Consider the following 16,915-nt stretch of genomic DNA (forward strand, 5'->3'; position numbering starts at 1 on the left):
ATCCTGGAATATTTTCCCACGCTGATCCAAGAACAGGGTTAGATCCATATGAATCTGAATCATTTCATCCAATGATAACTTAGGATTGTTGTCCTCTTTTCCAGTGGTGAATAGGAAGTGTCCTAACGATCACTGAATTCCACCCATATGTTATCATCTTTGGATGTCCATAAATTGATGCCACTGTTTGTCAGACATTAATGCATTAAAGAGAATAGTTCTGAGAACAAATATGTTCATTTATTCTCTTTCCTCAATGATCCAGAGTGAATTTTGTAGGGTTAATAGTTCCACTTGAAACCTAATTAATGATCATTTCCACAATGACATCTATTCCGTTCATGGCTTATCCAGGTGTTTAAGAAAGTCCACATCCTAGTACTAGCACAGAGGCATCGAAAGAGCTCCTGATGGAATAGACTGCAAGATGAGAATCCTCCAATCCAACCACATGAATCCAAGGACAATCCATGAAATCCACACTAGTCCTCTTCATCCAAAAACAGACTCCATGTACTTTTTAGAAATCAGATTCAATCCTTTATTGTGTATGTATTCCAAATTGTTGATACATCCAATACAATTGCTATCCAATGTGCACGGGAAAAAGAGAAAAAAACATAATTAATGCAATATAAGGCACCAAAACATTTAGTATCTTTGAAGTGAGACTCTATGAAGGTGATGCCAAAAGCAGCTTATGAAATTAAATTTACTAGTGGCTGTTACTCATTTTTTTCCAACTAAGCACTACCTTCATAATAGTTGCACTTTAAAGACATACAATAAATTTGTACATTTACTTCCAATGAAATTACAATACAACATGAAAAAAAGAACAAATATTTCAATGTAACTATGCAAGATCCTGACTTAACGAATAAACTGACATTCCTTGGAATTACCCACTGCTACAAAATATGTTTAGTTTTCCAACAGAAAAAATAATGTACATTTACAGTAAATATTCAGCAATTATAAGTTACTATATTCAGTTAAGTTTGATTTTCGTCAAGTTTGGGGCAACTTAATGAAATAGTTCCAAGAATGTTTTAAGTCAAGAATTATATTACTTATACAGAAAGTTAATCTTAAGTTATGGAAGAAGCAGAAGGCTCCCCTTCAGTAATTACTCTAAAACTCATCTACTCCTGAATGTTCTGCCATTTTTTGTTTAAGAGTCATTTTTATGTAATAAGACACACCAATAAGGGAGCTCGAAGTAGAACATATTGACAAATTTATCCATCAACATCTACAAAACCAAGCTGCATTCTTCATTTCGGGGAATGACACCAAATACTGCCAATTCCATTCCAATCAAGAATGGGCGAAAACCTACCCAAGGGCAGTATTGACAGAATTGTGAAATGTATAGCAATGGTCAACTATTATATGATACAGTCTGAAGAATCAAACTTGTAAAATCTGCTGCACTCACTCAAAGAGTGCAGCATTAGGAAACAGTACACAAGAAAAATGACAATACAAATGAATCCCTTGTTTATAAAGTCAAGCAGATAACAAAAGTTCTTGTAACCTTAACTGTGTCAGATTTTTTCTGCTTCTCATATCTCATTCTGTATACCACCAGACCTAATATTACTGACATTGGGAGCCAAAATTTGATCATTTTCTCAATTACCTGATACATGTTACACAGCACCAAAGCTCAGCAATATTAACTACATTTGGATTGAATCAAAAGTGATCTTTTTAAGAATGCATGGAAGTGTGACTATTACCAACTCATGACCCTATTCAGTTTCAACATTTCCCTGACAGAGACTCTGAGAAGAAACTTCCACATGTATATAGAACTACAATATCTATAAACATTATTGTGTCCTAAATGCTCTGAAATGCTTTGCACAGCCTTATATGAAGAGTGTGGCTACTTCAAATTAGCAATTATTGTACACAAGCATCTTATTGGGTCTGACAACTATGCATATCATTACAAAAATGATTTGGATATTTCTAGTTAAGAAGACAATTCTGTACCATGTAGTACTGTCACACTATTGAGTTTTCATTCCTCTGAAGTTTGGCAGAAACATATTTTTATAATACACTTCAGTACTCATTTAATACTTTCTAAACTGGTGCCATCTACCATTCACACAACATTGAAAGCGCAAAAATTAAAATTACACACTTCTCATTCATGCATAAAAAGTTACAGAAATAATAAGCATTGATTATCTTATGAACTTAACGTGGTTGTCATACAGAGAGGATTAGGCAGTGGTGAAGGGTGGTAAACACAGTCACATTATGCAGTCTCTCCATCAAGTCTGTAAAATCTCATCATCATAAAGTCTGCAGGGTAAAAATGACAATGTCTAGGACAGAAATGATATTAACCTCTCAGTTGTAGGACCGTGACCGAGAGCGAGAACGCGAATCAGAAAAGCTGCGCCTGACAGGGGAGTAAGTGGGTGAGCCGCGCCTGCGAGGTGAATAGCTGCGAGAGCGAGAACGCCCACCTCCAACACTCCCACGACCTCCACTGCCACCACCCCCATAATCTTCTTTCACACGGATGTAGGAAACTTCTCCCTGAAAAATTAAACAAAATAAATGGATGGATATTATTTTGAGCAAATATGATACCATATTTTCAGAAAGACTCAATTTTTTCCCCTCCACTTTAAACACAACAAAGTTTATTTCCATCACTAATACATATAATCGCTAATGGCTTGTTCTCTAGATTACTGTGGTCAGTATAGTGCTCATTATGGACTCCATACAATGCATTGAAATAAGAGCTTTATGTTGATCAAATGACACTGGATTTTCAGGCTAGGTCAGACAAAACTTAAGTGTTTAAGAAACAGCGACTCATATCCAAATCTTCTGTAATGGAGCTTCAAGCAACTGAGTAAGTTTGTTCAGTAAATTATGAAAGCGTTGCAAAAACCTTCATTAACACTTTGGTGACAAGCCTGAGGGTAACTCAGGTCAAACCACTGTGTTCAATGGACTGTGCCAGAGTATAGCTCAGGCAGCAATTACCTCAACTGGGAACCACCTACCGCTCGTAAATTGTACCTTGACACATGCTGCCTCCTGTTCTCAAATTTCGAAAATTATTTTGAAAGAAACATTTAGTTTCAACATAGGTTTCCAAGACTTGTTTGGAGAAAATGGGCACTATACTGGCAGAACAAACAGGAAAGCAACAAACTAGTACTGCTCCGATTCCAACAGACCTCTCTGTGTGCCAGAATACTTCAAACTTTTCCTACAAAAGTGAATTATTTTTGCAATTGCTCAATAACTCACCTGTTTTTGGATGGACAGTCATACTATGTCCTAATTATTTTGAAATTTGTATAATCTAAGAATAGAGCAAAATATGAAAAATAAACATTGAAGCTCGGTATTTTTTTAAATGTTTTGCTCTTTAGGATATATCAAACACATATGTGCCAGTAATGCTTTAAATAATGGCATAAATGGCTGGTTTTCTAAGCCTCAAATTTTTCTGAGTGGCTGAACTTCAAAGTGTTCAACGGACAGTCAACACTAGCAGGTTTCAAACTGGAAATAAGGGTTTTGCAGTTTAATTTCCTGCAAACTAAAATCACGATGTGTGTTTTTACACACACACACACACACACACACACACACACACACACACACACACACACACACACACACACACACACACACACTAGTATTTTCCTCCATCCCACAAATTTTCTACATGATAACTGAAGTTAGAGGGGTCAGTCCGGTAAACAGTAAAAAAGCAAAACACAAGGTGCACTGCAGTAGTTTTTTACAATTTATTTACTAAAAACGACAAAGATAAATTTAAAATGTTCTCTAGATTAACAGCCCATTTTCAAGGGAAAAGGTCACAGAAAACATAAGGGGCAACCAAAAAGTTTGTTCGTTGACAGTACAGTCTAGAATCAGTGTGTCAGTCTGGCATTAATGCTGTGAGCATCATCTCACTGGTGCACTACGTTGAAGACATCTGTCTGATAAAACACCATGTCTTACTGAATGAAGATGCCTGTAACTGCCTACTGCACATCCTTGTCCCACAGGAATCACTGACCCCCTAAAGGCCTTGTTTAACCGTTCATTTGACACATGCAGAGAAGTTGCAAAGAGAAAGTATTAAGTTACTTAAATTACATGCACACTGTCATGTGAACAATTTTACATACATTGACTAAAAATACAGTATGTTACCTGTAAGTATCACTGCCCACAAAAGGCACATGGGTGTCATAATAGAAGTACTGCAGTATTGTTCTTGCAGCTGAAAAAGTGGTCACATTTTGCACTACTGCATGTGAAATGTCTTTAAACAATTAATTTTGCTACAAAGTATGGAACAATTCCATACCATCCTTGAGAGCAAAGTCTACATCTGCATTTTGAAGCCATACTCTGTCCAGTGACCGAAACTGTAATACTGCATTTAATTCACAGGCTCAGGAGCTGCTTTTTACTTCTTTTTCTGGTTTTGTTATCCATCTAATGCTTAAACCCAGGCTTCCTCATCCCAGAAACAATAAGTCAATTTGCAATGTTCCAGGTAAGAATTCACAGACATAGTTATACACTAACTCTTCTTCAAGACTACTTCCGTCTGTTTATAAGCAGTTTTCATTGCACAATTAAAAAACAGCATCACAAAATCAAATGAAACTGCTCCAGCGGTAACGGATGCTCATGTAGCCTTGCCAGATGTCTGCTAAGATGCACACTGTTCAGAAACTTTCAACAGAGAACAGAATATCACTTTATACGAGACCTTAAAAGTTGCTTCGAACCAGCATTACCCATCCAAGGACAAAACTTGAAACCACTCTCGGATGGATGTCTACCGGTATTTGTCCTTAGACAGCCAAGAAAAGAACAGCTTATTAGTATTGTTTGGACATATTTGGTAATATTGTCATGATTCACATTTTCACTTTACTGTAAGCACGTCACAAAGACGCAAATGCCAAACTAATCCCTGGTTTACAGTTGGTGCTGCATCAGACTCTAGCTACATTGCACATACACTGCAGCAACACCCCAAATAGAAACTTTTTGATCATCCCTTATATTATCAATTTGAAAGTGCAAGGATAGGCTGAAAAGTAAAGCACATAAGCTTGGAGCACACAAAAGAAAACAATTAGGAAAATCGGGCAAAACAAACAATTCTTAGCTTCACAATCGTCAATATTTTTATTTTTATTTTATTTTTTGTAACCGAAAAGTTCCTCAGACTTTTCTTGAATCCAGGACTTGACAGCTGCCTTCACCTCACTGTCCAAAGTATTACGATTGCCCTTGAAGTCACTCCTGAATAGAGTGCACAAGGGCTCAGCAGCCAGAGACAGCAGTCACACGCGATTGTTTCACCTGCGTGTGCGTGTGCAGGCCTGTGTGTTATCTAATTAAGAAGAACGCTTTTTGGGCGAAAGGTTACTCATTTAGTAATCTTTTTGTTGCACTCACCTGTGATTCAACATTTCCACTTACATATAATGAAATACTTTAGTAAAATAGGCATCAATGTATGATGCTTTCATAATACAGGCATCATCATACCTAGCAATGGCACTGGCGACCCTTTCTTCCTCTTTAAGTAACTCACAAGACTGATTCTCTCTAGTGTAAACCAGGGCATCTCTCGAAAGATGGGAAACTGTAACTCTGACCGCTTTTATCACAACATCAACATGAGTTCTTAAGGGGACTGGTCTGAATACTGGGGGAACTTTGAAAAATTGTCAGTTTTCTGAACAGTGTAACTCAAAGAATAAGATTTGCATGCCCATATAATGCTTACCATCTTTTAAGACATCTTCCGGGAACATTTTCATGTATGAACCACAGAAACAGCTCGCACTCTTTTTAATTGTATTTTTTGTCACAAGTAAAATAAACCATGCTAATTATTTATGAACACAGAGCTCAAAATAAAAAGTAGAAGGTTTATTTTTTTCCTGTGAGTTCTTTACACTATTATCTTTAAAGCAGACTATTGGAATGATAGTGCTGTCATAAATTGTGGTACAAAAATGTTTTTGAACTACAACTGTCAAAAATTTTGGAAACGGATTCTGTTAAGTCTTTTTTTTTTCTTTTTCTTTTTTTTCAAAAAGCATTTTATTTTCAAAGTCAAGTCACATGAGTAGTCTACTTTTCAGTTAAGCATGTACACAAAATTTCAGCTCTCTATCTCTAATAGTTTTTAGTCAAAGTGTACCATAACATGAAGTAACTTAACTTTCGGGAAATTCAAGTTAAAGTTAAAACTTGCTTTTTTTTCTATTAAACTTGCATGGCACTAATGCACCCCAAGTCCATAATTAACCTGTGTTTTTCCCCCTCTTCTCTTCTTCACACTACTACTTCGTATTCTTGCTTCTTTGGCGATTTCCAACACTGATATTTCTGCTTCGAAGAGTCTCCTTCGATCAATGGCTATTAGAGCTCTATGCATATTTAGTCCGCAAGGCAATCCCATCAGTTCTGTAACATTAAGCCTTGACACTGCACCGTCATTGAAACACAGAACAGTATCTAGCACACCTATTTTTGAAGTATTTAGTCCTACTATAACAGTTTTTGGTATCCATTCCCATATACAATTGTTGAAACTTTCATTTGGATTTTGAGTCTTACCATGTAAACATTTCTCGAATAATCTTGTGTCTTTAAGACACCTATATATAGGTTTTCTAACTTCCATTATAGCAAATGGCAAAGAATGTTTATGGTTGTAGGTCTCACCTTTAGTAACAGCCCTCTGGTAGCCATACCATGAATCACTGCCAGGAGCGCAGAGTGCCTGACATTGGTTGTCATCTGTGGAGGATCTATGAAAGAAGGTAGCCCCTGCTGCCCTTTTCATTACCCAAGGTCATTTTTATTTTATCTTATGGCTTGTCCATAACAATACTGCAAACTGTCTTATTTCTTCATCTGTAAGCTGACCATGTCCACAAACGCACTTACTACCAGCTAATTAAATTCTTCAATCCTGTACCTAACCTTTTCTGGACTTGTCCAACAAATTCTACTAATTCAATTTTTGCATCAGCATAAGGTTTGGATTCACAAACTTTTCGATACGCTTTTGGGTCTTCATATCCTAGGCAGGATGTAAACATCACACCATATTTTTCCACTAACCTGTGAAATATCTTCACACCACCTTCAGATTCCATCGCTCCACTATAACCAGTAAAATCAAATATTTATGATTTTCAGCTTCACTAGTACAGCCATGACAGTACATGGTCATACATTCCACATCAATGACTTTACCATTGTTCAAGGAGGTAACAGTCACTACGCCATTTAGGGAACTATGGCCTCTTCATTGCCAGGATGCATCCAGGGCTGCAGACATACACATATTGCTGTAATTCATGTTTACACTCTCCTGACTGTCAAACCTGGTAGGGGGAGGTAAGTCCAAAAACCTGTGCCCTTCTGTGCCCTTTGCCTGTACACCTCATAGCAGAAGCAAGTTTAATATTTGTGTTGTACACACTGTTTAGTTACGCCATAAGTATAACCGCATTCACTTAAATCAAAAAAATTACACACCATTCTTAATTTTGACGCACAACCTCTTCTAGCACGTGTCTCCTCAACTACCTACACATCACTATTGCCACATTCCTTACACTGCAAAGCAGACAGAGCACAAAGTTCAACAATAACACAACCTGAATCAATTGTTGGCATTTCCATATTATCGCATCAATACTGTCAAGCCCACTGTCCAAATATTTCATTTCAGTTTTAACTTTTAAGCACTTTGAGTAGTTGAAGCTGATTCAAGTTATGTATCACGCTGTATTTCTGTATTAGCAGAGTTAATCCATTTGGTGAACTTATTTCCATAAAATTTACGTTGTTTAAAACAAAACTTCTTACTTCTTCTTCCCATTGCTTTCAAGTGGAATAAGAAACTCTCGCACACAATTACTTCGCTGTAAACAAAATATTCACGCCAAAGCAGCAAACAATAACCAAACACTCTGTATAAACAAAAGATAAGCAGCTGTACAGCTTTCGCAAGTTAGCCAACCTAAGGGACTAAGAAGTCATAAAAACGAAACCAATGAGAGCAAAACTGTTTTTAACAGAGATGACTGTGTGCCATGAGGATGTCGTGGTGCATGCAGCAACTTTTAAATTCCTTGAATTTTGGTACTTTCTGTGGTCCATTTTTCTGGAAGTAAACTTTTTCTTGTTCAGAAAACTACAGAGAATTTTTTCAAGACAAAAATTAAAAATTTGATTTCTTTGACAGTTACTCATATCCAAGTCCCCTTGAAAGAGCAACAGAATGCGACACTGAGGTCATTACAGGTTGTGCATTCTTTCTGACAAGAACGGAGAAGGACTTGCGATCACAGTTACTTACAATAAAGTCATCTGAAAAGTAATCACTTAGTAATTTAAAAGAAACTGCACGCAGCCTGAATTATGTTAGTCAAGCAAAGATCAGAACTCTGTCCCACTAATGTCAGCCTAATATCTTAATTAAAAACAAATTAACAAAAATATATATATTGGAAAACATTTTGTATTAACAGTCAAACAGAGATTTGCTGCAGCAATCTTACTTGTCCTCCAGGAAAACTTAAACAAATGTTTCTTGATACCAAACTACAACCACAAGCATCTCACAGAGGTACTAAAATAAACTGTAAGAGTATTCCCTGTATAATTTACAATTTAGAACAACTTACACCGATGAACTTCATGAATGTTTGCTATCTGTAGCTTTTATCTTGTAACTCATCCTTGATAAACCAACCAAATTAATTTATGCTACTAGTTCTAACCATGAATTTTAAAATAATCTGAAAAGATTCTCAGTGGTGTGAATAAGTAGATTTTTTTTTTTGGTGGGGGGGGGGGGGGGGGGGCAGATAATGACAACGTGATGCAATGAACTGAATTCCTCTACAACACACTTCTTCAAGTCCAAGGAACCAGCACAGGTTGCCCAAACAAGTAAGGCTTGATTCAAAAATTAGTCTGAGCACCATAGTGCTTTACTAAGCATGGTGGGTAACTCAACTGGAGGTGGTCTGCCATAGCCCTTCCCACCAGTTATAGCTGGACCCAAGTTTTACATTGACTCCGAACTGATATGCAACATTGTATTTTTTCACATTAACAAACCAAAGAAACAATATGTGATACAAAAAATATAGAATCAACAAGGGATCCAAAAAATCTACAATCAACAAGGGATCAAACTACAGACATTTGGATTTGTAGTCTTTCCAGTTACCCACCAAGTAACACTCAAGACATGTCCTATTAACGGAAACCAAATGAGAATTTTGGTATTAAAATATGTGTTGTTTTCCATTTTTGCTGTAATTATTAATGAATTCATTCCCGTGGTACCAACTATGGGGGAGGGGGATTTTTGTATCGCTGGAGCAGACAAATTAAATAATGAAGTTTTCTAAAAGAAATCTCCATATCATCATCATCATCATCATCATCATCATCATCATCTGCTACTATAATTTATGTATCAATCTTTAAAAGCAATAAAATACAAGAATGAGATGAATACAGAGATTAAATGGTGGTGTCAAGATGTCCCATGTTTTGAACAAATTTATTCAAATACCTTAGGTATTTGAAAAAGGTATCCGAGAACATACACCATCACACGCCTCATCTAATTAATTTTTCATTACTGAAAAAAGAAGCCTTTAAATTAAACTACTTATAGATCAATTGACAGTGGATGTCGCAGAATGGAACAGAACATCGAAACATTCCACGACCACTTCAAATGGCAGCATCCACACAGACTGTCAATGAAATTAGATGCCCACGTCAGCGGTAGTTCTGTCTGTTAACATGGAGAAGTGAACTTGTTCAGCCACACTCAAACATGGTGAATAGTTGTGGATTTGTGCTTCTGCATTTTCTTCATTTTTCCTTTATTGTTTTGTTTCTGTGGGATTTTTCGGGGTGCTCACAAAAGTGGCCAAATATGAGCATATACTGAGCCTAAATAATAAATAGAAGGAACAATTTTCATTAAAATACATTTTTAGCGAGAAAGCCAGTTCTACCAAGGGAGAAAAGTAGTAATTTTCAGAGTTACTCGGCACTTTGAAGGAAAACATAACACAACGAATAATGTAAAAAGATATTACATCTATCACGTTACAAATATGGTTTGATGCAAAATTATGTATATAATTCCTGGTATAAATAAATGACATTTTGAAATGTTTGTATGACTTCCTTTGTCAATAACATTCATGACAAATTTTGATTTGGTTACTAATAAACCCTGCCATCACTGGTAGTTCCTTTAGTGATGTCTGAGAAGATTTATTCACCCCATAGTTTTGTGACGAAGCAAGCTGGATCTCTTTACTTCCTCTCGTTTTGCCATCTGCCCCCTTAAATTCATTTTTTTTTTTTTTTTTTGATTTTGATTAATTACCATTAACATATATGAGCATAATCTGCATTTTTTAACAAAGAGAAAGGTTGGCCCTCGGTCTTAAAGAATACAGCACCAGATCTAATTTTGTGCTTAGATTTGTGTACGTAATTAATTTCCTACTTTATTTTGACTATTCCTAGTTAATATCTTTTGTTGTAGGGTGAAATCAGTATTGTTCCGTGACAGATTTAATTGTTGACTTACAAACAAATATAAGTTCTGTACTAATTATAAACATTTGGAAGAAGAACTACTAGGATTTTTGAAGTATTTATTTGGCTCTACTCGAAAAGATATTGGCAAAGCCAGCCCTTAATTAATACCAAAATAATTACCAGGATTGTCAAAAGCTTTGTTTGAGTAACAATATCTGTTAATTCCATTATTTAAACAAATAATTTGGCCTAACCTTAGTGGTAGACTGTTTAAAAGGAGGAATTTTTCGATATATTCATTTAATTGAATGAGCTATGTTTTAATTGTAATTTTGGTAAATTAAACATTGAACAATGTATAGTTTCAGTACCTATTATTGTGAGTATAAATAAAGGGCCAATTTTTGGCCCCGAGACAGTCAGTCCATGGCCGATTTTCAAACGGGAAGTCTGTATAAGTTAGAATAACTATAATGCATTAACTTATCAGTGGAATTAGTGTAACACAAATAGGCCGTGTGTTAAAACAATGACAGTGTCTGTTCAAATTATTTGAGAAATAGTGTCACACGTACCGTATTATTCAGCAAGAACTGTGAACTGTGTGGTTAGGGTTTTACTGCTCACAGATGTTCAACAGCAAACTATTGTAGCAGTATGCTCAGGTATGCCTGCAACCTATTAATGAGGCTTATCAGATGTACCAATAGTGAACTGACCATAAAACTGTCTAATATTGTGTAATATTGTGTGTGTGTGTGTGTGTGTGTGTGTGTGTGTGTGTGTGTGAGAGAGAGAGAGAGAGAGAGAGAGAGAGAGAGAGAGAACAGTGGAAGTAAAGAACTGTGAAACGAAACTCTGCAACTCTCAGTTACATCATTTACAGTAGTCAGTGTTGAACTTCCATCCCCCATTTTTCAGCCAGTATAACAATGCAGTACGTCGACACCTTGGACTATCAATTAAGAAATAAAGCAGGCGAACTTCAGAACACGTTCAACTTCACATTCTTCCCCCTTCCTACTAACAGTAAAAAGCTCTTAACTAATACAATGGAAGTGCCTTCTGCCACGGACTTCACAATGGTTTGCAAAGTAGATGCAGACCAGCACAAGGTTGGTCCATTCTCCCACATTGCTACGGTGGATACTGTAGTCTTAGACTACTTGTGAAATGCTACAGTCAACATTTCTACCATTTTCAAGACAATAATGCACTACACATTGTGGCTACCTCGTGAAGACCTTCCTACAGAAGGGACATATGGACCGAACAGAACAGCCTGCAGTATTTTCCGACACGAATGCCCATTGAAGGTGCTCAGAAACAGGTGAAACTTAGTGGGTTGCCATGGTAACCTGCCTCGCACACTGAATGATTCCAGGAAGGTTGCCATTAAAATGTGGGCTCAGACTGAGCAGGACTGTCTCTACCACATCAAGGTCGTCGAGCATATGACAATGCACACGGTGCAGCAACACAGTGTTAAATGTTATGCAGCACTACACAATTTCACAAAATAGCCCTTTCCGATGTTTGGGCATTTCACATTTAAGTTATTTATTTATTTATTTTTGTACATGTTACTGTGTTTCATTCCCTGCTTCTCTATAATCTTAAAAACACACCTACTCACATGTAGCCATGTTGTGCTAAACACTTCTAGAGCAAATTATGAGAGTGAAATGTTCACAATAAATGTTACAGATAAGAAGCAATAAAAGCTTTTGAAACGTGGTGTAACACAAGAATTCGGAACATTAGATGGATTGAACCGATAATCGATGACGAGTTACTGATCCTGTTGATGGTAACTTGACTAAAAATGGGAGAGATTTATGTCACATACTGAGGCATCGAGAAATAATTAACTTTGTAATTTAGGGAACAACAGAATGAAAAGATAAAGGAAAAATGGTTAAAGACAACATAAGACTGTAATACAGTAATCTGCCTCAAATGGGCGTAGGTCGGAATAGTTCTGATGCTACAAAAAGTGCCGAGACCTGCAGCAAAACCCAACTTCGCATAGAAAACTACAATGTATCACATTTTCTTGATTGGTGAGTGATCTTGACAATGTAGACTCTTGGAAATCTATGGTTTAGTTACATTTACAAAAACGTGTATGTATCATCTTTAACAATGCCACCATTCTACTGTGTGTTTAAATATACACTCAATAGTAAGAAAGAGTAAGATTCAGCAAACAATACAACTATGGGCTACTGCTTCATTTTCTTTTAGATATACAATTATATCCCTTCGGCCAGCAAACTACATCAGTTCCAGTACCACCAACAAATTTTGATGCCACTTGACAGTGAAACTTTAGTTATTTTTTTATGATATAAAGTCTGTGTAACTACTTTATTTAAGTGTATTGGCAGTATCAGCCAAATTAGGCAATCTTCAGATATAATACTAAAACAATGGACAACAGTCACTACCACAGGCATCAGCCCGACCACATCATCCAGTATTTTTGTTTCTGATTTGAAGACGACCTAGCTTACCTGAAATCAATAACTACCTTTACATAAAAAATTGATCTACACTGTTTTGTTCATAATATTACAGAACAACGTCACTGTTATCTCCTGCGATGTGATGCTGCATTTCTATAAATTTCTAAATTTCTATGTCTATTAACTTAAGACTTCCTCCCTTTGCCCAGTACTATTGCTCTTTACTTCACTGACATCTGCTATCTGCTTTTGTCCTTCCTAAAGTCTGTATCTTGGCAGCCAGCACCTACATTGTTTGCTATCTTTCTCTGTTGCTTCTTCCATCTCATGGAATATAAAATTTCTGTACACACTTTCCTTGGGATACCATCTTCTGCCAGCTACAACCGTGCCAATTCCTGCTATTTGATAAATTTACCACTACCTTTTCCTAAAGCAATATTACTGCTCCAAATTTATCTTTTCGTTAGAAACCATATATTTCTATTGTCTGTCTTCAGGCAATTGTCAAATTACATCTTTATGTTTGAAAGTAGATTCAATTTCCAATGAACAATAATACACAAAAAGAAAGTTGAAAGCCAAGTTCATGCTACTTGGTATGTACATGACCAAAGGAAATTACAGCTTTCATCTCTAAAGGGATGTAAGTAGCAATGAACCCACATGAAATGAAATAAGGGCTTATTCATTTGTCTTCATTACACTTGCCTGAATATCTTTAAAACAAAAAGTATCTGAAAATTAACAATAACTACTTAATGATACTTATTTACTGTCTATCCCAGTCGTACTTTCAACAACATGACAGTATAATACAGCACACAGAGAAGTAATATAACAAAACTTTGTCTTATTTTGGCAATGATTACATCTTGTATAACGTACCTCATGTGAACGAAACCTTGAGTCGTCTAGTTTTTTTACAGCATACTTCATATCTTCGAACCGAAGAAACTCGACAACACCAGTTCCATCCTTAAAAACATCCGCAAAGCAAACATCACCAGCTTCTCTCATGTGGTCCTTTAGGTCCTGCCAACTACCCGAAGGTGGTAAACCTGAAAGTTGAAGAATACACTCAGAAGTGGTTGCGGATGGAATGCAATACCAGTTACTTATGTAAAAATGCAAATCATCAAAGTAATGATGCCCTGCATTGTCAATGTACTTGGACACTGTTAGACCATCATTGCTGCAAGACTCAAACTCTCAACAAACCTTCTCCCTCTCCCATCCCTAAGTGGCATTCACTTCTGCTCATAGGTAAAATGAACCTCGGTCATTCAAATTGGTAGGAGCATATAAAAGGGTCGTGGATTTCATGCAATGACGAAATTAAAATTATCACGTATATTGATAACATTTTTTACTGATCTTATATTCGCCACTTGCTTCTGCCCCTGCCCCATTCACAAAAAAAAGTGTGCTTTGGTCAGTGCGTGAATGTAGTCATAAGTCACAGAGTGACACTGAAGGGCAGTGTTTAGCCGCGACAAAATTTTTTGGTTGACAAAGGCAGGTGAGCCACTGATATTTAATGCATTTTTCTTGTGACGTGCATATATAACCGCTATAGAGTTCACCTAATGGACAGAAAATTTTATCAACTCCTGCATTTCATTTCATAGTAGCAGCTCACAAACAATACTTTCTAGAACAGCTACTGGTTTTGTCAGCAGGAAATTCACTTGCATTAGATTTCCTTTCCCAATGCATGCCATTTTTAGGGGGACAGTTCCTACATGCAGATGAAACGCTGTGTATTTACCACCACTCCAATTAACAGAAAACTTTCCTTTGTGTAAAGTGTATCATGTTTTAAAAAAATGTAACTACAGGGGCAGACAGACATTTCGACCACTGTTTCAGAGGCCTCCCTCTGGATCAAACAAAGAACTAGATGTGTTGTGTTGGCATGGTTCCACATAAGAATTTTCAAGAACTGTCTAACACATTTGGTTTACTTCAAGTGAAGGAATTAAGTTTAGTTTCTTCAGGTGAAAGGAAGAGAAGCCTGCTGCTGCATACTGGCCAATTCATAAATGGTAGTCATTAGTGAATGAAATGAAGATTGCTGTTATACTCATACAGGCCACCAGGCACAAAGTTGCAGTTTCCTGAATGATAAGGCTTCTGTCTCAAATTGTTAGTGTGGTCTGTTGAGCTCTGGCAGCTAGCAGTAAGGATGGTGTGACCCAACAGCCATTTCTGCTATTTGCATTGCCCAGTCGTTTTAATATTTCAGAGGCCCCCTGATCTTATACTTCACCATCCAACTGTTATCAAAAGTATGACGTGATGTCAAGCCCAGTATAACAATCCAGAGAGAAACTCTTAATGTATCAAAGTTCAGCCAAAACCAATTTTTCTGCAGTATTCAATTAATTTGAGATGCAAAATTCTAAATGCAAATTATCAAAATTACATATTTAGCAATGTGAAACTTTAGTAGCAAACCGTTCAAAGATTTTGAGCATGAAACCCATGTCAGTCAAAATAGCAATACTGTAAGTGTGCACTGAAGTGTTGTGAATAAGGAGACTGACAGGGATGTAGGACAGTAACACCGATTGACAATTAACTTTTAAGTGCCGCACGTATCATTCTTCTGGTGAGACTGTTGTAGAGTGGTTAGGTTATACTGCGCAGTGACTACTGTCATAAAATTGGAAGGTGCAGTATGTGCATACCTGGTAAATGAGACTTACATTACATAATTAAGACATGGACTGGCCATAACAAATTCACTTAGTGGGGTTGGTTGTTCATGCAAGCAAAACCCGTGAAACCAAATGTGCTTGTGTTGACCCCCATTTACAGCCAATTTTTCGTCACAATTGCTGGTGCCGAGGAATATAACATGATATATGAGCAGGTGTGTCACATGGGTTGCCCTTCTGGTGAGGAATGTTGTGCTGGGCACAACAGACAAGAATTCGCTAAAAACTTTGAACAATGTGTTGTGGTTGAACAGTGAACTGGATAACAGTTTATAAGTATAGATATTTTAACAAAGTGATTTTGTGATATGTATGGCATCAGAATTTTGTCAAGGTCTGTGAACATCAACGTTATGGGACTGTGAAATCCTATTATTTCGAAATACCACATTTGAGGTAGCCGCAATTAAAAAGAGAGGTGCAACAGCCAACCAGCAAGTGGGTATAGCAGTAGTCAATCAGTGCAAAGGTGGGCACAGCTGACAGGGATAAACAACACATCTCGATGAGAGAATTAAGACTTGAAGCATTCTTGTAGATGATTTGCATCAGCAGCAGCAGCAGCAAAAGAAGAAGAAGAAGAAGAAGAAGAAGAAGAAGAAGACTACTTATTGCATAAGATAAAGTCATTAGTGATCAAAAACTAGCATACATAAACTCATTCAAAATAGGTTTTGTTTTGATTCAGGGAGCAAAAACAACTAGAGTCGTACCCATGTCAGAACTGGAGAACACGAAGATAAAGACAAAATAGACTACACAGAAATGGAGGCGCAGAACTAAAAATTAAATGGCCTTCACCATATTGCTACAATGGATAAAAAGTAAAATGCAGTCGACAGCTTATGCCTCTTCACTAAAATGGCTGATAACTCAAGACAACAAATACAAATGAGAACACACGCAGTTAAAAAAAGGACATTCCGTTAGGAAATGGCGGACCATCAAAAGTCGAGCGCAATGGGCACAAAGTGGTGGGGCAGCACAGTTAACAAATCGCAATGGCTAAAAAGACAGTGCCCAATACGCAACTTAGTTAAAATGATCTCCTTGCGGTGAAAGGACCAAGAGGTCATCACCCAAGTTGCTAAAAGA

The 16,915-nt window shown here is 36.8% G+C and overlaps 1 protein-coding gene across 1 annotated transcript in view; it reads right to left on the minus strand.

Moving 5' to 3' along the window:
- Positions 1-514: 514 nt before the first annotated feature.
- LOC124711850 (serine/arginine-rich splicing factor 1A) overlaps positions 515-16,915 on the minus strand; it is an 82,271-nt gene continuing 65,870 nt past the window's right edge. Inside the window, exons 3-4 of the mRNA XM_047242076.1 lie at positions 13,986-14,158; positions 515-2,562 (exon numbers count right to left, since the gene is read on the minus strand). Of these exons, the coding sequence (XP_047098032.1) occupies positions 2,371-2,562; positions 13,986-14,158 (365 nt within the window). The 3' untranslated portion in view covers positions 515-2,370. The remainder of the gene's footprint in view (positions 2,563-13,985; positions 14,159-16,915) is intronic.

The sequence above is a fragment of the Schistocerca piceifrons genome, chromosome 8, assembly GCF_021461385.2.
Source record: "Schistocerca piceifrons isolate TAMUIC-IGC-003096 chromosome 8, iqSchPice1.1, whole genome shotgun sequence".
Classification (NCBI taxonomy): Eukaryota; Metazoa; Arthropoda; class Insecta; order Orthoptera; family Acrididae; genus Schistocerca; species Schistocerca piceifrons.